The sequence below is a fragment of the Neopsephotus bourkii genome, unplaced genomic scaffold (genome assembly GCF_033783945.1).
Source record: "Neopsephotus bourkii isolate Nb327-2 ecotype Australia unplaced genomic scaffold, CSIRO-AGI_Nbou_v1 NB_659, whole genome shotgun sequence".
In the NCBI taxonomy this organism is placed as follows: Eukaryota; Metazoa; Chordata; class Aves; order Psittaciformes; family Psittacidae; genus Neopsephotus; species Neopsephotus bourkii.
This window is the reverse complement of record NW_026901158.1, coordinates 2,506,055-2,530,444: the sequence shown is the minus strand read 5'-3', so window position 1 is coordinate 2,530,444 and position 24,390 is coordinate 2,506,055. Positions and strand designations below refer to the sequence as shown.

Sequence of the window (24,390 nt, the reverse complement as noted above, 5' to 3'; positions counted from 1 at the left end):
TCAGATTTCATACTATTCCACAGTTTAGAAAAAACAGCTGTCACTGTCTCAGTAGTGATGGTACTGTTGGAATCAGTTGTGATAAAAGGCATAAAAATAAAATCAAAATATTTTTGTCTTTGTGTCTTTTCTACTAACATTCCGTGTGGGAATAAGATTGTCTTTTGCAGGTTGATTATTTTCAGGCAGTCTGCTTTATCTTTCAGTCATTTTCCTCTTTGTTAGCTCATGAGATAAAGGATATTGTCTATAGCAGGTAGCTGGGAGTCAGCATTATATAAGTAGTGAACTCTTGACCAGAAATCTTTTTTTGTGGATGTGACCTCATGTAATAAACCATAATAAGAGCAGTTTACAAAGTACATATTTGACAGATCTCTGATTAACCCCTGTTCTTTGCACACTGGGGTTGAACACTGAATGTTCCTGAGTTGGTACTGTGTATATTTGCTTCCATCCAGACCTAACACTGAAGAACCCGAAACTGGAGACTTCCTGACCCTTTTAAAAACAAACGAGCAGTGTTGTTTAACTTCTTGCTATGGGTCAGGAGCCTGAGCTTCATGCCAAGTTTCAGTGTGAAACGAAGTATGACTGCAGAGCTAAGGAAAAGCTCTTGGATAGAGCGCTTATATGGGACTACTGATAAAGCTGCAACTGTTGAGGCACCGTGACTTATGAAAGCAGATTCTGAAAAGGGAAATGGGATGTGGCTGCTCCAAACATTCTTCAGTAAGTTCCTGTTCTTAGTTGAAGAACTTACCAGCGCATAGGTGCAATGTTCTGTGTTCCTTAATGGAACACAGAATCCTTAATGGATTCTGTGTTAGTATTAAAATAATCACATTACAGATGGATCTGCTTTTTCTGTGTAGTTGGGTGGTAGCATGCCTCTGGTCTGGTTTCTGCTGAGGTGCTTCTAAGTGTGCTTTTAGTAATGCAACATGAGCACAGTGTCACTGTCATAACAGCATTCCACCCTCAGTGAGAACTTGCAGCAGCACCATACAGGAGAGGCCATCATTCCAGCACCATGTCTACAAAACTTCTGATGGCTGTGTCAAGTTCCATGACATTTTGCAGGGGAAGAGTGTGCTGAAAGAATATTATGGCTAAAGAGGATTCAGAAGAGTCTGCAGAGGAACAGGCAAATACAGAGCTGAACTAAGCTGACTGGGATCAATTAATTGCCCAGTGAGGTAGAGGGAGTCCAGCTGAAACTGTCAAATGTTCCTTCAGCGTTTGGACTGTCTATTTACTGATGCTTCTGCAGTTACTGCGGGGTTTGAATATCATTGTACTGGTGCTTCTGCAGTTGCTGTAGGAAGTGTTGGCTCAGCCTGTCTCCTTGCAGTTCTCCTTCAGAGGAAGAACTGCTCGAGGAGAGCTTGTCTGGGTATGGGACTCAGTGGCATGTTTGTTTTCTCTCATAGTGTGATCTGTAATCTTGAATATAAATCCCTTAGCTAGCTTCTTTTGCTAGTAAATGTCTGATCTGTATGTGCTCCTTGCAGTAATGGAGTTCTCTTGTGCCATGAGAACAGAGACTTGCTTTCTGTTTGCACTGGGCGCTACTGATTTGCAGTAGTCAGCTGTTTTTCTTGCCAGTTTTAGCAGGTGCACCTTGTCTCAATGAGTTCTCTTTACCCTCATCACACAGTACAGTAGCAAGTCTCATGCTCAGTACACAAAAGATTGACTTCTGGCTGAGAGTACAGGGATTTGCTGTACTTCCCCTCACTTGCCTTTGCCTTGCTCCATTTCCATTATCTGTGCTCCTCTTGTGTTGCAGTTGGACTAGATGATCATTGTAGGTCCCTTCCAGCTGAAAATACTCTATTCTAACAAGGTCTGGAATATCTCCTGTTTGCTGTACAGAGGACAAAACTGCTTGCCTGGACATCCAAATAACCAGGATGCCTGAAGCCCAAGGGAAGCGGTACGTGTTTGCTAAGAGAAGATTGGGTTAGAAGTAGGAAAAGTAGCATCAGTAGAGATGAAAAGTGGCCTTTTGGCAGAGTTGGGCTTGTTGGAGGGATCATCCCATTGAAGTACAGTCTCTAGTCTCCTTGATATTGGATCAAAGTGGCCATCCTGAATGAACTCACAGAAATTATAAACTGCAATTAGATGGCTGGAGCTTAGTGTGAAGCAGATTGAAGAGATACTGTTTGAGGTGTGTGACTGGGGTACAGGCAGGGGAAGTGATGACACACGTGTGCTCCTGGTCATCTGGGAGTTACCAATTCATTTTCTGATTTGTAAGAGATGCTGTCCATCCTCTTGGATTGTTTTGGGGTGGTTTAGATAGCTGCCTAGTATCCAGTGTGAAGACTGGGGTTTATGGGTAGATGTTTGTTTATTTGAAGAAAAGAATGAACACCCCTATCCTCCGTAGCTTGCTCCTATGCTGTGTAGAGCACGTGGCAAAGAAACACCAAGTGGCAAAGACAACTACTTTGGTTTTTAATTCAAACCCAAAAAATATGCCACAATTTGGTGTCCAGAGTGCGCTGCTCAATGGTAAGGAGTAGGCTGCTTTCAGAGTTAGGCTGCAAAGCTTCCCCTTATCTTGCAAAATGGTTCAGGTCCTTTGCTGGTGTCCTGAAATGCTCTTATTTTTCTGGCTTCAATTCTTCGAGAGAACAGACTCTGTGTGTCCTGCTGCCTCGCAGAAGAGGAACTGCATTGTCCTCTTTGGAAAAAGACATAAAGATCTTGAGTCCATGTCAGTTTGACTTACAAAAGAGTTGAGTGTTCAGAAAAATTTGATGCCTGAAAATAGGGCACATTCTGAATTAGATTCCTGTGTCTCATCACACCATATTCAGATACCGAATTGCTAATTTGAATCTCATGAATCTACAGGTAATTGTTGTCAGGCATTTGCTATGACAGTTTGCCAGGCTGACCTGTGGAGGAGTACTGTTGTCCTGTGAGGGAGAGATTAAATAGCAAAAGCAGCCAGCAGTGCAGTGCCTGTTCAAATTAAATAATCCTAAGTAAAGGGTGGAAAGCTAGAAAGGAGGGGAGAGGGCATGCTCCACACTTAGTGTGTACAGTAAATGAAAAATGAACTACTTTTCCAGGTCCCACCACTCCTTTACTATGGCACTGGGCAAGTCTCTTAAGTTATTGGGCAACAGGGTCTCTTCTAAATGCAGACAGTATAACATTTACAGCTATTACAGCAATTGGAGAATTAATGTTTATGAAGTGTTGTGAAATTCTTGTGCTACAGCTAAGGTCTGATAACTTTTTGCTAATAAAAGCACTCTGAAGCTTGATACTGCAATCAAAATGGAAGAAACTGAGTAATGTATTTAGTCTCTGCTGTTTAGTCCAGCCTGAAGATTGCTATCTCAGCAATGGAACGTTGGGTAGTACTGTCTGCTTACTAGTATACAGTGCTTTCCCAGATTGCTCTGCTCTGTAACCTCTGAGCTGGTTCATTCAAGTTGTTGTTCATGGTGTTGCAAAAAACCTTTATCTCTTGAGTAGCTGCAGAGACAATGCTAGTGAACTTGGAGGGACTGCCAGCTGCTTCCACAGAACAGCCCGGTGACACCTGCATGTATTGGTGAGTATCTGGTTGCAGGATTGAGGAGTAGTCTAGAAATATGATATATTCTCCCCATGGTAAATGGAAAAAGATTACCACAAGCACTTCGAATTAATACATTTATGTAAGTGGTGGTATTAAGCAAACTATACTTATTTTCCAATGGAGATAACCTATTCCTCTATTAGCTTTTAATTTTCATGGCAGTATTCCAAGGGGAAAAAACACTACTTAAGTTTTGTTCTTAGCCCAGAGATAAATGGAATGTCTCTGTCACTTGTCTGAAACCATGTGTTGAAAGGCATGGTATTTTTTCCTAACAGTTTTGCAGAGTAATAGGACAGAATATGATTTGGATTACAGAAGACACATGCTGGGTCAGTTTAAAGTCTGCCAAGTTCTAATTTGCAATTTCTAGAAAATTTAGAACAGAAACATCTGAGTGCCTGCAGAAATCATCATTCTAAATTTAACTTCTGGATTTTGTCTTGGTAAAGCATGAAACTCTCTGGTAGGATTTGTCCACTGAATTTTAGGGACAGGGTTTTTTGTGTTGAGGGTTCTGCACTGGTGGCTCTGAAGTTCTTCCCCTAGTCCTTCAAAGTGTGAGTTCTAAATGCTTTAGAGCAAGATGCTAAGTGAGAAGTGTTAGCCAGGTTTAATTACTTCCTTTTTGTTCCTCTTAAAAGCAGCAAAAAGCCTTTGGAAGAGTTCTTTCACCTTGGTGTTGTTTTCTTTAATGTATTTCTGCAGTTAATTAATGATGAACTAACTTGTCAAGTTAGTTCTGACTGGCCTCTGAACACTACTGCAGCAAGCGTAGGAGTTGGCAAATATCACTGACAAGCCCGTAACAGAGACTTGCGTCTCACAGCAGAGGAGCCATGCAGAGAGAATAGAAGAACTTGTAAAACAGCAGAAGTGCTTTCAGTGCACAAAGCAACACATCTTGGTACTTTTATTTTAAGGTATTTTTTTCTCATTAACACACAAGTTTCATGCTTTAGAGCTGAATTTTGTTTGAACTGTGGAATAAACTGGATTGACAGCATTATAATCTGACAGTCTTTTTACCACTGAAAGTATAGACTTTGACAACCACACAGATTTTTTTGTGCTGACAAGACCAGAGGTCAGTGTTCTCATTCTCTCTGCTGTGGCAGCCTATAATAATGATGTGACATGGACCCATATTTACATATGTGGCCTAAGTAGGCAATAAAAATGTCAAGACTCTAATCTAGTTTCCTCATAACTTCTCACTGAGGGCTGAAAGGTTTTACATCCTATTGCCCAGTTTAGGAGAACACCATCTGTTTGTGTAGTAGTTGGTTTTAATTCAGGTTTTGACCCTGCCCTCTGCCTCTTGCACTGTGCACGCTCCTACCCTGACAGGTTTTAGCTTTCCAAATGCACCTTCTTTTGATGGGATTTATTTTTCAATGATGCTTTTAGGGACAGCAGGTTTCCTGTTATCAGGGGAACTGAAGTGGCTAGACACAAAATGCAGTTAATGGCCCAAAATAAACTAACTTAGGTTATTTTTCTCTAGTCTTTCCCCTGATAGTAATTTCAAGTGTTACTTTTAGCAACTGTAGTGTATGAAGGGAGCTTTGGGGAGAAGGAATTTTGTTGTTGTAAATCAATCTCCCCGCAAAGCTCAGAGCACTTTGAATGCTGCTATTGATTGCACAGTCTGTTTGTTTCCCTCACACCAAACCGGGTATGCGTCCTCTTTTACACTGGAGTTGAGCAGTTTGCTGTGTGCTTGTGGCAAGCATGTGGCCTCCAAGACACTGATGTTCATTACAGCCTTGTATTTTGCTGTTCAGAGATGTGTTGCTTAATGCTGACAGGGAGAACAAGGTACAATGTTCATTACCTGATCTAAAGAAAACGGTGTTGAGTGGCAAAAACTGAAGAGCCTTCTATTAAGAGATGAAGAAGCATCTTTCACGCTGCTTTGAGTGAAGTGGCACACTAGAGATGACATTGTTATCTGTGAAGAGAGATGAAACTAATTCAGAGCCCTATATGAAATATAAAGAAAGAAGTCATGTCTGTTCTTAAAAATGACCCCCAGGTGAGATTGGCAGATTTGTGCTGTTGGCGTCTTGCTTCCACCAGGTTTTATTTGAAATTCAAAAGATAAAAAACTCAATTGAATGCAACTTCTCAAGTTCAAGATCAATTACTTAAACAGTTTTGTTCTCTAAAGACATTGGAGAATATAGTGCTACAGGTGCCTAAACATAATTTTGCTAATCTTTTTCTATTTCAATATCATATTAAAAATAAGCAAAGAAAAAAGGTTGTGGAATTCATTACTTGTCTCAGGAAGTTCCTAAGGATGACACACAGGTATAACCTACACTGAGAATTTAACTTTGCCAGCTTAGCTTGTGGTCTTCAAACAGCACTGCCACCATGATGGTCCCTGCTAGAGTTAGCTTTTTTTATACTTTTACACAGCTCCACTGTGCTAACTGGGGAGAAGAATAATAGATGAGTTCTGCAACTGCAGTTGGCAGATCTGACAGCACATGTTTGCAGCAGAGATCTGCTGAGGCAAGAAGATGCTGGATTAAGCCAATTCCAAATATTTCGAGAGTCTCCTGGTATTCCAGGAAAATGGGATTTTCAAAGTATTGGGTTTTGTAAATCTCTAAATGTGTCTGTGGCTCTTACCTTTCCTGTTGGCCGAGCCAGGGCTTCCGACTACAAAATCTTGTTCAAGACATGAACAGTGGACTTAAATCACTGATGCCAGACTAACACACTGGTGTGGTGATGTGTGTTACTTTCATAAGGATATTTTGCTAGCTTTCACGCCTAGATAAACTAATTCAAATCTTTTGGTAGGGTTACTGTGCATGTGAAGAAAATAATTGTGTTCTGAGGCTGAAAATTGATGGCAGCCAGGGTACCGTTCCCTGGAGAGATATTCCCTTTGCTTTCTGTTGTAGGGGTTCTTCAACTATATTTGAAATCAAACTTGGTAGCTCCTGCCTGGCAGACAGGATCTCTGTTTCTGTCATTCTTCCCACTCCAAATGTTTCCATTACTAACACCGATTCATTGGTGTTCAATACTGGGTTTATGGAACATGTGCTTTTTAAAAACAATTCTACTAAAAATCCTCCTTTCTCCTCTCTTTTGTCTGAATGACTTATAAAGTCAGTTCCAAGTCAGTTATGTGGAAGAAATCCATTCATTAAGCTGCAGGTTTGGTTTTGCTGTAGCTGAGGGCTGTGGTGAGGCCCTGCAAGTGGGAATGAGGACCTGAGTGGTGCAGCAGCCAAGATGCTGCTCCTCTGGGCTGCTGAGACTGCACAGGTCAGATCTGCAGCACTGTAAAGGAAGAGTGTTTCAAGGGAGGAAGTTTTGGTTTCTGAAACACCCCAAGACCATAATTACAGATTTAGTTCCAGATGCTTCTGCGGCATTACATGTTGTCACATTGGGCTTCAGGCTTCCCTGGAAATTCTAATCTGGGACACAGGAGAATGAGAGAAACAAACAGAAAGTAACAGGGTTGGATGGATGAGAGGAAGATACCTTAAAGAAGCTTAAAGTAACCTAGGACCTTTGACAAGATGTTCTTTGACAAAATAACCAGTTAGGCAGTAAAAATTAAAGTGGATGTGTTCAGTAGTCAAAGTGGAACTAAACCATGGTGTAAGTCTGGTCATGGAGGAGATATACTGGCTGGGAGCACAAGAGCTCTTTGCACGGTGCTTGCAGAGTGTAGTGCTCTTCTCTTCCAAATCCTCTGAAATTATCCCCCTTTAATTAAAAAATAACCAAAAAGGCACTGAAGCAGCAAGAATAGCAGAGTAGAAAATGCGTTTAAGTGCAGAGTTATGAATGTTTAAACTGGCTGTGGAAGGCAGATGTGCACAGTAGCCAGTGTGGATTTGCAATATTGAAAATGCCAGCTTCTTTACATATTGACATGGGAAGAAACCGGAGAGGAGAAAATGTTGCTTAAATTTCAGCATTAAGGCTTGCTGAAACTTTAGTCAGGAGGACAGCATTTGTTCTTAAAAGCTTCTTAACACTCTGAAATTGAAACTTGATGTAAACAGTAGAAAAACGTGAATCTCAATTATTCACACTGTATTACTTGTAAGAAAAAAGCACTGATTTTGTTTTATTTACAACACAAGTTTAGGATCCACGTTGCTTTACTCTCTCATCTTACTAATTACCAAGATATGATTTAGCTTGGGATGCAGAACAGGGGACAAATAGTTTTGCTGTTGCCTCATGGAATTGATGAGAAGTGCAAACAACCAATACAAGCAGATCTAGTTTTTCTGTAGGTCAGTTTGTTCTCCAGTCTCTCTCATTACCACCACAGTGAGGGAATGCCATGATTTTTAGCCTTTTCCATGTGCGTGCCTTTGGCCTCTCACATTTCTGTAGAAGATGGATTCTTCTTCATGGAAGAGTGACATCTTGCTAGCCTTTTCCACATCCTGATTGTGTGTGTAAAATGTAGTTAGTTGGTAGGCTGCGGCTCAGGTCAACCTACAGTCTATGGGATATGAATCATAGCAGGGAAGAAACTGGGGCACTGCAGCTATTTCAGTTGAGCAGAAGGGTGCTGTGGAAGGAATGTGTCCCTGTTCTTAATCCCTTAAACATTGTGGCTGTTTCCCACTATGGTTCTGAAGCAGAGAAAGCCTTGCAGATAAGGAAGTGGATACAAACAACAGGGAAAGTATCCATCAGGTTTATAAGGCTTTAGTGTTGAAGGTTTATTAGTCTTGAAGGTTTTTAAAGCTTTAGTGTTGGGATGTGAGTGCAGGACAGGGCTTGCGTGGTGAGAAGCCTAGCATGGCACTGAACTGCTTTATGTGGTTCTTTTGGAGAATGTGATGTAATTTGAATCCCAGATCCAGAATTTTGTTTAAACCAGGTCTGTCTCTGAATGAATGACATTGCAGACGGTGTCATTTCAGTGTAATGTAATACTTTTTATTAATTAATTCTTCAACTGTAAATGAATATAGTCGGTTAGGAACTTCAGATGATCTTGCATGTGGATGTCAGATTATGGCTGCTTCACAAACAGGTGCGTGCTGTGAAGTAGCAGCAGGTTTGCATTGTCCAGTTTAGCCAGAAGAGCAGGAATGCCTATGTTAGGATGATAGAAGTCAGTTTAACGTTTCACAGACAGAGAATCCACTGGTGGTTTCTGCCTTGTCCCAAATGAATACTTTGCTATTAATTATTTATGTATTATCTAATCTGTGATTATTTTCTTTAACACACCTGCCAAGTGCTCCCTTTAACAACTTGGTTGCTGTAGCACTGTTTTACAGGCAGTTCAGTTTTGGCTGTTTCTGACTGGTTGAGCAGGAAATACATGGAACTATTAATGTTCACATGTCAATTTGTAATTTAAAACCAGCCACTTTCTACACCTTTCTTTCCTTTGCACTTGTTCTATCTCTGCTCAGTCTTGCATCTTGACCCATTCCAAGGTTTCATTAGAGACTCTCAGCACTAGCTGGGAGTGGTGTGCTGGGCATTGTGCAGTTGTTGGGGGACATGAGGCTACATAAAAATCTGGAGGGAGATAGATATAAGAAATACCTTGAGGACTACAACTGGTGTGCTGCTCTGAAGAGCACTTGTTAAGTTTGATCACGTATCTTCCTGTCCTCACTACTGAAGAGGAGCTTGAATCATAAAGGAGAAAGATTTATATTCCTTCCAAAACTATCTTTTTGTTACACGTTATAATTTGCTATCTGTGGTTATTTCTACTAATGCATATTTCTTTCTGAGATTGGATGTGGTTCTATATAAGATACAGCATTTTCTTCTTCAAGCGATTGTATATATGCTCACACTGTGCCTCCGTGTTCCATTTTTAACCTTCCTGTTAGGCTAGTGATGATTTCCCCTTAGACCATCTTTTCTTCACCCTCTTTCCAGGAGCTAAAAATACGAACTATGCTCTGCACATCCCTATTTCCTGTTACCTTCAGGCATTAATATAGATTAATTGATTGATTGCCTCTATTTCTTCAACTTTTTTAACTACTTCACCAGTGTGATTTATTTTGGTTGTTTTTTCATTCCTTGCTCTACAATCTGGAGGAGAATCCATGTGTTCTTTACAAGTACTTTGTGGCATCTTTGAATGCGTTGTCCCCAGGCTCTTTCTCCATGCCTGTCCTTGGCACAGCTGAAATCCCTCCAGGAGCTCTTTCTGTAGCTTCTTCCATGCTAACAACTGGGCAGCTGCTTCCCTTGTGCTGTGAGCACTGCCAGAGCTGTGGACCATGCAAAGATGACTTTGATTTCCCTGTCCATGATTCCAGATCTGTTCATCAAGTATGTGCCTGCCCTGTCTTTGGGTCTTGTTAAAGTTGCGTGTTGGGGCTGCTGGACAGAGGCTGCTCCTAGGGGATTCCTGAGCACAGGAGCTTTTCTCAAAACACTGTGAGAGCTGAACAGGCGGGAGTAAAGCTACATGCAAGTATTTGTTGTATGAAGTGCGGGGATTTGCCAGAGGGAAGTACCTTCCCAGCTTTTAACTGCAGTGTTGCTTTGTAATTATTAATTTGGCTGGAAAATTCCACTCTTCTCAATGCAAACCCAGATACAATTTTGCCATGAATTACATTACCTGGAAAATAATAAAACTCCTATGAATGTACAGTCTCCAGGTGAAACTGAATGCTGAGCATATTGTTGGAAGCAAGCTGAGTCTCATTAAATATGCATCCCAGTGTTACAATTGCACTTCTTTACAGAATACTTTCATGGTGATGAGTGCCAAGGATTTCTCTTCTTATGGTGGAGAAGAATAAAGAAACCAGCTCTGTGCAGTGTACAGGGAGTCTGGATTTAAAGTAATACCTGCACAAGTGGAGGGTCAGTCATACTCTGTGGATTTCTCTGCCCTGTGCTTCTCACTGAATCCTCATGAATTGGATTTCTTATCTGCTCCCCTCAGTTTGTTGATACTTTTAACATGAGGGAAAACTATTTTGATATTTCTCTGTCAGTTATTTTGACATTAATCAACACTGCAGATCTTGTTTTGTTTGGTGTCTGGGTACATCATAAAAAGAGTTGCTGAAAGAGTTCAATTACAATATCAGCATCTCTGCCAAATGTATTGAGCTGTTCTGAAAAGCGGCTTGTCTTTTCTGACCCAGATACACAGTTTCCAACTGTGGGAGATGCTGCCAGAAAGACTCTTGGCAGAAGGCCAGCAATAAAATTATACTGCAGAAAAAACACAACATATTTTCAGCAGCACTTTGGACAGTGTGATGAGAAATTACCTGAATGCAAAGCAGAAGTTAAAATAAGCTTCCAGTTTAAAGTTGCAAACTTCTTTATCTGCCTTGGTAAAGGTAAGAAAAAAGGGATGTACATTCCAGTTCTGTTACTGTGTCTGATACACCTCTGGCTGTGTTAAAGACAGGTTTGTTATTAGCAACCTTAGTTGTCCTTGTTGCTCTGTTAACATAAACTTTGAGTGATCTTAGGGTGGTGTACACTGTAAACTGTAGTTCTTTCTCATGGGCAGATAGTGGTATAAGGTAGATTAGGAGGGTGGAGGGTGTTTTTAATGCTTCAGCTGAATATCGTTGGCATATGCCTTCTTGATGTAGCATTTAAAACCCATTTTCATGGTGTTCTACGTGGCCTGCTCAGGTGCCTAAAGAGCAGCTCACTGAAGTGAGGGTTTGAAGGGCTGGAGTCCAGTGACTCTGGTTTCCTCCTCGTCATTCCATGCAACATAACTTTGTGCTGCAAGGGGTATCAGGGTGCCAAAGTTTGTCTCTCCTTTCTAGAAGCTTACAGCTCCCTAGTTCTGATGTTACATTCCAGTCCCCATGGAGTGCAAGTACCCGTTTCTCCTGCTTTTTCACTTTTCACAAGCGCTCAAAGGTACTGAGGCATATTCATTACTTCTGGCTGTTTAAATGTCTGTCTCTTGGGAACACACTCGCCAGATGCAGGAATATATCCTGTTACAAAGGCTTCATCTGAAATTCTTTTCGTTGTTTGTCTTGTGCCAAAGCATAAACTTACGTGAAGGATGGGATGTTTAATGGAAACGCTGTTAGACTGTCATGATGTTTTAATAACATTTGTGATGTGTCAAATCCCAGTGACTTTAAACCCCACTGCAGACTCAACTCAGCTCTTCTGTGACCTGATTTGGGGGCAGCAAGTATTTACTCTTGTTTTACACTTTTAGAGCCACAGGATGCAGGGGTAAAATGACCTTCTCAAGGTCACCAAGGTTGTGGTAGCACTAGGAGCTTGTCCTAGGAATTTCCTTGCGGAGTGTGGGTGGCAGCCCCGGGTTGACAACCATGTGTTGTAATACTGTGCCTTTTAGTCCAGGCATCAGCTGTTACCTCCCTGAGGATGGAGGGGCAAATACTCTGCTACAGCCTGGTAGTAAAATGATACTGTTGGATTTATGGAATTGCTGCTCACTTCACATAATGCTTTCTGATGTGTTTGGTGCTGAGCTATGTTCTGCTGCCTTAGTCCATATGGTTGAGCAGATTTGATTTTAGTTTTCCCTAATTTAATTCTGCATGCTGTCAAGTGTACTTTGTTCTGTATATTGTGTCTACACTTTTACAGTAAACTCCCTCCTGTTTAGTGCTTTTGTTGAAAAATTTCTCTCAAAGTCTGAACTATATTTGGTTTTCACTCCTGTGCACATTTGTGTGAGATATTCTTAGGATGTTAATGACTTGAAAGGCATCATATATAAGCTTCAACTCAACTTTCAGGGTTTTTTCTTTCCAGCTGTCTGAGCTTTATAATAAAGATCCCTTCATAGTTCAGCTGGGTATGTACTGTCTCGCCATTCGCTGGTGAGAAACAGGGCAGGTAGAATCAAATTCATGAATACCTTCAGTAACTCTTCCTTGTCACTGGAAGTTGAGCCCGTATTGAAAACAAGATGGTTACTACCCACTTAAGGCAGAGTGTTAAAAGCTGTTGGTGGTTTTGCTTCATCTGTCCAGTAGATTAAGCCCTGTCACAGTTATGAAACATTTGTTTTCAGTCTGTTTCAGGCTTTCAAAGAGCACTCGGCAATGAGAACTGCACCCTGAGGTACGTCTGTTTCCAGAGCCTGTGGGGTAGTTTGCAGACGTGCCCTGAGACAGTCTGCTCAGCAACTGACTGCAGCACCAGAAAGTGCTCAGCCAGCGATCTTTGTCCATCTGCTTTCAGTACACTGTACATGCTGATAAGCAACAGCTTGCAGTAGTCTTCAGAGGGAGGCCAGGCTGGAGTGTTGCTCAGAGTCTAGAGACATTGTACTGGGCATATGCTGAAGTCAGCAACACATTCCAGTGCCCTTCTCTCTGCCTGGAATTGCCAAGTTACAGTTACCAGAGAAGATAGCAAACTGAAAATGTGAAATGTAGGAGTCTTGGGGAAGAAGAGTATGTGAAGAGAGCTGGAATTTAGTTTGAAGGGAGAACTAATTTGAAATAGATGATCTAGAAACATGTCTCATAAAAGTCTCTCTAGCTTGCCATCTGCTGACTCAAAAGCATATTATTATTATTATAGAAAAGCAAACCAAAAAGACCTCATAAAGAGTCTGGTTGCTTCTGGAAATGGTGAAAGGCTACTGAATGTGGAAGAGATTATGACTAGCTCATAGAATAAATAGTGCCAAAGCAGTAATCTTTGCTTATTTTTCCTCCCAGCTGCCTCTGCTTGGCTTTCAAGATCTCTTAAGAGATGAATCTGGTCCTATGAGAGACCATCCCCTTCTTGATGTCTTTTGGGAAGCAATTTGGTAGAGCGTTAATATGCTTTGGTAGGGTATAGCCTTTGTGATCAGAAGTGAGGTCCTTCAGGGTTTTCATTAGCTTGCTTTTCCCAAGTATTTTTAGTATGACTGCATTTAACTCCCTTGGGATTTCTTCCTTGGCAGTCTTCAGCTGCTGGAGCAGACAGGGTCCTGCACAATGTTCTTGTCTGGCTGCTTTTTGTTTTACTCAATTCTACATCCTAAATGTGGTGTGAGATACAAACAACTATTAGGCACTTGCTGCCAAAGCTTTTGGTCTTGTAAACCCAATTCATTTCTTAACTAGGAAAATAGTGAAGCAGGATTTGTTGTTCCCTTTCCCTCAGCTTGTTCAAATCTCTATGGGATGCAACGTTTAATTATTCCCTGTCACACCCCTGAGGTTTAAGCATCTACTCAGCTTTCAAGTCAGCTTGCCTATCCCTCTGCTGTTACCAAACATGCTTTTAATCTCTAACAATGTCAGGATTCTCTGACAGACAATAAGCAACATATTGCTAGAGAAGGAGAATCGGCATACAGGAGAAAAGGAAAACATTTGAGTGTGTCAGTCTGCAGCAATTTACTGACTGGGTTTCCAATTGCTTCAAAACGTTGCTAAAAAGCTGATGCAACAATATGTGCAGTGAAAAGAAAACAGGAATTTTCTGCAAGGACTAGATTGTCTTGCTATGCAATGAGCTTATGCTTTCCTCTTTGTCACATTACCTGCTGTTATCCTGCTCTTCTCCTGTCTTACAGAGCATTTATTTGCAGTTCCTTATGCTGCCAGTGCTGGTGTTTGTTTCCTAGTTTAGTACAAGAGGGCTGCTCCTGTGTGCTGTGAAAAGCAGTGCAAGGGCAGGAAAGGCGGTGTGGATGATTTCAGCTGAGCATTCTCACAAGTTGTATCTTCAGTCTGCTATAATGCGCTTGTCTCTCTAAATAACCACTTACAGCTATTGCCACCCGAAGTCTTAGTTTTTCCAGTATCAGCATCTGACACGTTTAGGATCAAGGGCTGCACTGGAGACTTGAAGAGATAATTTCTTTTAGATAATGAAACACAGTGTGTTTGATTTTTATGTGCATGCAACATAAAAATAGAGACTTCTTGAGCTGGTTTCACATGGAGCATATTTGAGATGTTGGATATCCTGTCTTCCTCATATCAGAAGCTTGGATTGCCAGGTGGCTGACAAACCACACTGAGATAAGCTCTAACTGGCATGGGAAAACCGTTACATACGTGTGGGCACATTACAAAAAGTTGCTTTCCACAGTGACATCTGCTTGTTCAGGAATAAATGGATCGGTGGCTGCCTCCCCATCTTGAAGCTCCTTGCTTTAATCAGCGTTTGACTCCAAATGCTGCAATGCACACTTACTGGAATTAACATGCCATTTCTTCTGGTTTCAAGTTGTTTCTCTCTTTTTACAGGTGAATTGCAGACAGTGACTCCCAGAGCATCTTGGCTGTATGAACTCTTGAGCTGTCAAGGGACTGAGAGGCTTATGAAGAGGTTCTGTCAGGCAAAACAGTGCTTAGCCAAGACACCAAGGAGGAGGGAAAAGGAGAAAGGGAGGGAGAGAGAGCTGAAACACTAACAAACCATGGTAGGTATCTGTAATCTTTCACAGAATATTAAGAATATTCTCTGCTGAGAGCGTTGCATGGGGCATGATGAAACCAGAGTTAAAGGGATTTTCTGACCTTGCACTAAACTGGGGATGGTAGTGCATGTTTTGAGCAAAGCAAATGAGGTTTGATACACTTTCAGCCTCTTAAAACCAGAGAGTTGTCTTGTGAGCCTGCATTACATGAATTATTAAATATGAATGAAGGGGATGCTCGTAAGGTTTTCTAATAAAACTGGCATTAGCAAGCTGCAGTGAACAGCATGAGTGACCTTGAACTTGCAGATTACATAACCAAATCCTGATATTCACCTCTCCCTCACAAAAGCAAGTATCGATTACTCGTATTTGTGTGACTGAATTTGGTTCTATGTGGACTTTGTGAATAGTGTAGCTGAAATGCATGTAGTTGAATACACTTGGTGTATATTATTTAAGTGAAGAGTCATTTCTTATCTGCCTGGGATTGGTTGTGCATTGGGAGTGCTTGAGAATTCATAAAGCTATGCAAATATGAAGTATTGTGATGGTAAGATTCTGAAGATGTATTCACAAAAGGCAATAAACCCACCCAGTTCCTGAAAAATACCTGTGAAGAGGAGTTTAAGCATATTTATGTATCTTTACATCCTGTAAGATTATTAGTGAGAGAACAGAAATGAGAAGAAATGCAATTTTAAATGCATTTGTGTAGCTGATGACTGCTGACAGGCTGTGTTTATCTAAGAGAAGACTTTTACCTGTTAGGAGCACAAAGGGTGGAAGAACACATCAGAGCAGGGTTGTCATCATACTGTATTTCAAAGTGTCCCATTTTTGCTATTCTGTTTGGCCTAAGTTGCAATGAAGACTTGATCTTTTCAGTCTCCCTTTATTAGAAAAGGAAACAAATGTCTTCTAATGTAAGAATTACTGATTTATTCCTGTTTTACTGATTTTCCTAATTGGTATTTTATGAGGTAAGAGATGGTGGGGGGAAGTTAATGAATCCAGCTTGTCAGTTTTCACTGCTGAACTGCAGCTTCTTTCTGTATCCATGTTGCAGATAAGCCACAAGAGGGACCTCCTGGAAGCATTTTCCAGCCTATGAAAGTTCTGGGGATAAAACCATACCCCAGCTGATGAGGTTCTTTTACTACCCCAAGTGTCCATTTGGGTAGGAGCCCGAAAGTTAGGAAGGGATTGATGTCATGCTGCCCTTCAATGGCAGGGACCCAGTGAATGCAGTAAGCCAGGAAATCCTGACCAGTTCTTTAACAAGGATTCAACCCAGAGGCCTCTGACATCCTTGAAAGGCTCTTTTTTGTTGTTAAGAGTGCATACTGTTACAAACCCATGAAGCAGGGGTGAAAATGAAACCCGATCAAGGTATTTAATGTGTAGGAGGAAGAGAGGTTTTCGGTTCATGATTCCAGGATCTGGGAAGCTTTCAGCAGTGGTTTGTGTGTCTATAAAGAACAAGAGTTAAAGCAGCTCTCACCAGAGGTCTGTGCTGTGATCACAGCTGGTCTGGGTCACTGTTTAGATCAAAATAGTCTCATCTGGATAGTGTGTAGCAAAGCGTAAGCCTCCTAGCACAAGCTAATCAACCACTTAAGTTTACCTTCCTCATCAGTATCACTCAGGACTCCAAGTTTCACTGTGGACTGCTTCAATTGACACTCTGATCTTTTCCTATTATTTTTATTAATTTTTTTTGTAAGACATTATTTCAGTCTTTCCTTACAAGTTTCTCTCTACCCTCATCTTCATTCACGCCTCTGTAAATCCCTGTGCAGTTTGCCTAGCTGCTCTCAGCAACATGTATTGCCTATGACTTCATCTGCAGCAGGAACAAAACCATAAGGGAATGGTTATTTGATTGCCTTGTTCTAAGGCGTGCTGCCATTGTCTCTGGCATAAATAGGGAATAGATGACTGCACTTGGCACTTTGAGAATGTGCAAAATTGTATTTGGGGAGTATCAATGCCTTTTACAAAATGGGAATCTTGTCCATGTTCTCCCTGCCTGCCCTTTCCATGTGCTTTACCCAGTCAGCACTCACCTAAATTTCAAATTTCTGAATTTCCCTACTTGAAATAAGTTACCTTTTGGGATAAGGAACGTGGCTTTTCTCTTTGCTCTGAGCCGTCCAGCTCAAAGATTGCTGAAATTCAGGAACACCTTAATTCCTGCAAGGATTCCAGGGTAGGGAATGCTCTTTCTTACAGTACTGTAGCTCACAGCTTATTATCTCCATGAGATGTTGTTCCTTTGGGCAAGATCAGGGCCTAAGTGATTTCTACTGGCTTTGAAAGCTTAATCTAAATAGAGAAGCTAGTCAAAGGATGAGGGAAGTCAGACACTTAATGAAATTGGGAATGGAACTCAGGGTTTTTTGTTCCCTGCTTTTGCACTCTTTAATTAACCAGCCAGACCATGCCCTCTTCTCAAAGAGAAGCTGGGCAGGGAGAGGGCAGGGAGAAGTGAGATAAACAGTGAAAAAGAGAAAAGGACTGGGGGGAGTCATGAGAGGACAAGCAGCAGAAATCCCACTTCTAGCCATTGCCATCTAATGCGTTCTACAGGTCTTGACCCTATTTTGTATCCGCCTCTAGACGTGCGTGGGTGTAGAGTTCTGTCCAGTCCTACGCCTAAGTTCTCCCTCTTCCTGATCTGTCACTGGCACACACAGTGTCACAGCCCCCACTGATGATGGAGGAACCAAACAGAAGATGAAATTCAGGTTGCTTCATTTCTAGATGTCTGTAGCAGCTCCTGTACTGTGGCTCAGACTTGTGTGGTCACATATGGGGGGGTGAGGAAACGTCCCTCTAACACACAATTTATCTCATCCTAACATAAACTCTGCTCCAGATGTGCCTGGTAGACATAAATGGAAACTGTGCTCCCCATGTGCCTGTTCCTCTTAGTAACCAGTAAAAGGGTTCTAGAAGAGCTGAATTTAGGCATCTACTATCAGGTGCCATACAACCCACCCAAGATCTTAGATATTTTACCAGCTTAGTGCTGATCTTTGCACTGGTGTTCGCTTGCTTTCCCTCTTATTCTTTTTAAAATGTATTTAAATAAACGTAAGAAATCATTCCTGCATGATTATAAGCAATGATCGTCATAAAACACAGTCCTACATCTGTCAGGGAGGATTCCCATTCAGGCAATGTCCTTCTATTGATAATCCAGTAACTGTGTTCTTTTCCCCCCCCTGTTTCCCACTTCATAACAGAGATCTATCCGATCTTTTGCTAATGATGACCGCCATGTAATGGTGAAACATTCAACCATTTATCCATCTCCAGAGGAACTTGAAGCTGTCCAGAACATGGTATCAACAGTAGAATGTGCCCTTAAACATGTCTCTGACTGGATGGATGAAAAGAACAAGTCTACAAAATGTGAGGGTGATGTGGAAGCAAAGGAGGAAGCTGCAGAAAGCAATGCCAAGTGAGTGAGTTGAGCCTCATAATGTGTTACTGTGCTGCTCTGAATGGGTTCCTTTCCCTCTAAATAAGTCACAGTGTTATTTGATTCTGTTGCATATGAATGTTCATCAAAGGAAGTGGATATATTTTTGAGATGGAAGCACACAGGGCGAGTGCAGGGCATAGTAATAAGGCCAATGTGGGCAGCAGTTGCTCTCTATTTCACTGCTTATTTTACTGTGATGTTGTGAAGTTGCATTTAGTAGACAAACCTTTCTGCAATTGTAAGCAAATACATGTCCCTGTAACACCAGCGCCAATCCACAGCCATATAGTTTAGGGGCTCTTTCAGTTTAATACACAAAAAAAGATTCTTATAAACTACTGTTTATCCAACAAACTAACTGTTCTAGGGATCCATTTTTGCCATGGTTTAACCCAGTTAAACTCAGTACCACATGGCCACTCGCTCCCTCCCTCTGGTGGGATGGGGGAGAGAATCAAAAGGGAAAGAACGAGAAAACGTGTTCACTGTGGTAAAGAAATTGAATAGATAAAGAAAATGTTGTGTGTGCAAGCAAAGCAAAATAAGGAATTCTTCACTTCCCATGGTTGAGCAGCCTTCTCCAGGACAGGAGGGCTCCATCACAGGTAACAGTTACTTGGGAAGATAAACACCATCACTCTGAATGTCCTACCTTCCTTCTTCTTTTCCTAGCTTTATATATTGAGCGTGATGTCCTGTGATATCCCTTGGGTCAGCTGGGGTCTGTGTACCTTTCCAACTCCTTATGCACCCCCAGCCTGCTCACCAGCACGGTAGCTTGAGAAGCAGAAAAGGCTTTGAGGCTGTGTAAGCACTGCTCAGCAGTTCCCAAAGCATCTATGGGTTATCAACCTTTTTGAGTACAAATCCAGACTATTGCCCCATACATGTTTCTGTGAAGAAATGTAACTGTCCCAGCCAAATCCAGTGCAATTATGTAGTTATCAACTGAGTGAAACGTCTGTTTGCTCTGTGTCCCAGTCTTCTCCCTGCCATGGTGCCAAGTTTTGTTCTAGCATAACTCCAGGAGTGGGGGAAAAAGCAGGAACAACTGGCTCTGTTTAATGTTTATTTGTGTAAAACTTAAGTTGGGCACTTCTGGCTCTTCCCTGCTTTCTGGATGTGTTTCACGTGCTCTCCAGCTCAGGTAAGTATCTGTCCAGGTTACAGATTAGGAAGCAGAGCACCAGGGCATCAACAGCTACTTTGTCAGAACTCAAAAAAACGCTTCCCAGTTCTCTTCCTGTAGTACAATACTCCACTGAGCTTCTTGGGATTTAGTGTGGTTCCATCTGTAGCATAACCTGCACTAGAAATGTAGTCAATGGACTCTTTCAGGTTCCTTCACAGTGATGCATGCACTGTTAAGAAAGTCCGCTGCTACACAGGCTTTGCCCAGTAAGTTCTGGTTTAAAATGACAAAGTTTAATGTTTCACATATGGTCTGTTTTCTGACACACTGTATGTCAGTGAAAGGTGGTGAGGCCTTTTCTCATTGTTGGTGTGCTGCTATATAATACAAATGTGAAGTTGTTTACATTTTGGGATGGCGCAATGTGGTTCTTAGTTATTTCCAAGTTTCTTGTAAATGTTTAGGGTACTGTTCAAGAAGTAAGGTATGAAGCCCTGCTGTACCTCACTAACTGGATGTACTTCAGTTTAGGAACAAGTGATGTGCTGTATTAGCTGAGGGAACCTGTGTGGCAGAAAGCATTCACTGCTTCATCTGGTTTCCCAACAAGGTGATGGATTCTACTGAACATTCCTCACTTAGTAGTAGTGTTTTTCCACAGGTTTCTTTCTCAACATTTAATCTTGTCTTTGATTAGGATGAGGTTCTGGGCTTGGGAGCTACTGAAAGAAACTGCTGGTCTTGCATGAAGTTTAAATGAAGCAGTGTGAAGACCATTGTATGATAGCCTTGGAAAAGTAAATACACAAATGGTCCCCCGTTTTGATGCCTGTGGCTTTCTGTGTTCCCTAATGAATATTTAACAGACACAAGCCTGATCACTGGCTTTTTTTTTGTGTAAGACCAAGCTGTGATATGTCACTTTTTTTTGGGTTTTTTTTTTTTGGTGTGAAATGCATGCAAATAAAAATAGCAAACCACTTCAAAATATGAATTTTTTACATAAATTAACGTATTAATTAGCTTAAGACAGCGTGATTGTATTGGCACCAGAGGATAATTGTAGTGGGTTGATAGGCTGCTTCTCCAAGGAAGGACAATTAAGTTCTGTCATCTTCTCAAGGCAGGTGTTTAAGCTCAGTGTTCTGCTGAAGCACTGTCTCTCTTGATACAGTGTGCTTTGTGCTTTGTGGTGACTTCCTGGTGCCATATTTAGATGTCTTCTGATGTGGGTATAGAATGGCATAGAATGGATTCTTTAAAAAAATAATGTGTATTTTTAAATCCAAGCCTGCAGAAATGCTTTTGTGACAACTAAACAGTTGCTTTCACACATGTGTGTGCAGGGGTTTTCATGCTTGTGCTGTTACAAATTTAGAGTACAGCTCTTGAACATCAATGTATTATTTATAGAGTATATATAAATGTCTATTATGCATTTGTTTGGGACAAATTATTTTACCAGTCACTTTACAAGATACTTCTAAGTGAAGCCTAGGATGTACGTGACAGCCCTCCATCACAGTGTGACTGGTTTGGGTGTTGGGGTTTTGCTGGGGCTTGGATTTCTTTTGTTTATATGCAGTCCATCCCTCTGAATGGTAATAATGATAGGAACAGGGATGCTACCTTGCTGAGGTAGTTTGCCACCTTTCCCGATTCCATGTTTTCTGTGGGGTTATAGTGGCGATGTGCCATAGGTGCAAGATGCATTATGTGGCAGTAGCCAGTGTTGAACTGTTCAAGATGCATTTCTTGCATTTTTCTTATGTTTTTATGCAATCCTAGCCTTACTAAACTGTTTGTTGCAGTCTTTCAGCACTCAAAACTAAGGTGTTCTTATGTTGCTTTGAAAGCTGTTTGCTGTAGCTCTTAAATGCTCCCCTAAACTGCAGCCAGAGAGTAAAAACTAGGAGTCAGACCTCTATTTGTCTAGGTTTCAGCTGTAAGATTTGTTGAAGGAATTGTGCTTGGAAGACTTCTGGAAATGAACAGCTTTCCTCAAATGTCAGTTTGTGGTATGGGCTCTGACTTCCTAAGTCAGTTAAATAATTTTAAATATACAGGTTTGAATGTGTGGATCAGCAAACATTTAAAAGGTGTGTGGCCATGCGTAAAGTTGGAATGTCACTAAAAGACAACTGAGATCACTCTGGAAAGCAGGATTTCTCTCAGAGGGCTCCTCTAGATTAATTACTGTTGCTCTCTCAGTAGACCTGCAGATACTGAATTTGGGCTAGGCTGCAGTTAATCTTGTGATTTGTATTTTCTAACCAGTGACACTTCAGTACAGTCATCAGCCCCATCTATATCTTCTCACTGTGATAGGATAATACAATTATATTGAATGTGTGAAAGTACCATTTTAATTACTCCAAATTGTTTCATTTCCAGGGATCAAGGTGGTCGGACGTTGTGTGGTGTTATGAGAATTGGCTTGGTTGCAAAGGGCTTGCTGATAAAAGATGATATGGATCTGGAGCTGGTGCTCATGTGTAAAGAAAAACCTACAAAGACCTTGTTATGTATAGTTAAAGACAATCTCCCAGCTCAAATTCAGGTGAGTTGATTCAGGGTACTTCTCTAGCAGTGGCTGAGAGCACTGCAAGTTGTATTTGGGTAAAGGCTGGAATCTGTACCAGGAAAAAAGACAAGTGATAAGAGAATAAAAAACACTTTGAATCTAGGATGGCATCTAGGGTGTGTATGTGGTGACATGAAGTAGTTACGGACATAATTTTACATCTTACTGCTGCTGTTGCCTACTCCCTGTTTGTGATGTCCGTTTCCTGTGATGGCAGCTAACCTTTCTCTTTAGGAACTAACCCAACTGGTTCTTGCTCTCTGTTCAACCACTAATGTGATCTAAAGCACAGTCCCAGAAATCCTCCAGCATGTGGATTGGTCTGTATTGTCCTTGTCCCCTGCCTGGAGCTGAGGTTCTACACTGCAGCTGCTTTGCTTCGCTTGGGCTGTTCCCAGATCAGCGCCTCTGTACTCCTGAAGTGAGAGCAAGTCACTTGAGGTGGTCGCTCATTTTAGCTCATGTTAATCACGAGCTCATCGTTCTTTTTATTTATGGCTATTTAATTCTGATGCTGGCATCCAGTAAGAGCACTTGCAGCTAATACCAGTCTCTTTAAAGCAGCTGGGGATAATACCTGTTTGACAGTGCTGAGTCTGAATAATCACTCCAGCTTCCAGACTGGCACACACTGCTGCCGAGAAACTGTGCCCTGGAGCAGTCCACTGCAAGTGCCTCTCTCCAAACCATGTCCAAACCTGATCTGCTTCTCTCCTGATCTGCTTTTTATGCCTTGTGTTTATTTCCACATAGACAGTATGTGATCTACCATTCCCTTCTCACTATTCATTTGTTCATGTAAAGGCCTTGTTTTAATGAGATGATGTTGTGCCTGCAGATGTGGCCTTATCCATAACTAAAAATGCTATGAATCTTTTAAGTAGTAAATTTTGTTTGAAAATGATGGGGATGTATCAAGCAGTAAAGAGTAAATTTTTTTGTTTGTAGTGAGGTGTGAGATGAAAAGGGTTGAAAGTTGATAAGAAAAGTTAGCATATGTTTCAAAAAAAGTGAGAATTGCAGAATAGTCATAATTGAAGGATGTGAAGCCTGCAATAAATTCAAGGGACAAGTAGGTAAGATCCTGTGGGGAGAAGTATTGCAAGGGAAGGGATTACAGAAAAGATGACGTAAGAGGCATCTGACTCATGAATCAAGCTTCAACCATCATGGGCATAAGAGACAGGGAGGGTTCTGCAGAAGCAGCAGGTCCAGTGGGAGGAGGAAGGTCCAAGCCCATCAGGTGGAGAGCTGTTAACAGCTTCTGCTCCACTTCTTTGAAGGTCAGGAGTGAGGAGATAGGAACAAAGGAGTTGGAGGAGTGCAGACTGCAAGAAGGGAAGAAGTTAGAATGTACATCAGATATATTCTAACCCTGTGGTCTTGACGAGACGAACCAAGCTCTGTCACAGGCAGAAGGAACAGTGACAGGAGTCTGACCCATCTGCAAGGCTCTTTGCTCTTTTGGAGATTGAGGCCAGTCCCAAAGGACTAATGAAAGACCTGTGGATACAGATCACTTGAGATAACACTGGTACAATGCAAGTTAATGGCACGATTTATAAGGCACTTGTACTATTATCTGCAAAAGAAATCTAAGCAAAAAATAAAAAGCTTATTGAAAACTATTTTAAAAGCACTCAATTTACTGGTGTGCTGGTGAGAGGAAGGCCACATTTTCCAGGCATTGTCAAGGATCTCCTGGGGCAGGTATTAATGAATGAAGCAGGTGCAGTATTGTCCCGGATCCAGTTTCATGTGCTGTGTGGAAAGGGAGCAAAAGAGGCGGAAGGACGAACTGGAGATCAGAGCAGTGAGAATGGGCACCTAGAAAACAGTGTAATTGAAATTATCTGGGTTGACAAAGTCTAGACTAAATGCAGGTGTAATTCTTTTAAGACATTAATGTTTGTTTATGAAGGGACAGTATCTCACAGGACTACCAAAGGGACCATGAGAAGTAAACGGAATTGTAGCAAGGGGCATTTCTACTGCAAAACAGATTATCTACATGAGATGTGCAGCTGAGAACCAGAATAAACCATGTGGAGAGGTGGGGAAACCTCCATTGCTTGGGCATCTGAAGAGTATCTTTGTGTTTGTAAGGGTTGGGTAAGGTCTGTTTGGTCCAGCTCATGGCAGCTACAAAGACTAGGTGAGCTACTGCAGTTCCTGCACTGGAATCCCTCATCCATTTGCA

General features: G+C 41.5%; 1 protein-coding gene across 11 annotated transcripts in view; it reads left to right on the top strand.

Moving 5' to 3' along the window:
• Window positions 1–24,390, top strand: part of STRBP (spermatid perinuclear RNA binding protein) — a 61,322-nt gene that overhangs the window by 9,104 nt on the left and 27,828 nt on the right. For 9 of the 11 annotated variants that reach the window (XM_061352569.1, XM_061352568.1, XM_061352564.1 and 6 more), the window contains exons 2-4: window positions 14,809–14,984; window positions 18,233–18,450; window positions 22,001–22,166. In XM_061352569.1, the coding sequence (XP_061208553.1) occupies window positions 14,982–14,984; window positions 18,233–18,450; window positions 22,001–22,166 (387 nt within the window). In that variant the 5' untranslated portion in view covers window positions 14,809–14,981. Of the gene's footprint in view, window positions 1–10,723; window positions 10,945–14,808; window positions 14,985–18,232; window positions 18,451–22,000; window positions 22,167–24,390 lie in introns of those variants that run through there. The other 2 variants (XM_061352562.1, XM_061352570.1) reach the window with 2 other exon arrangements.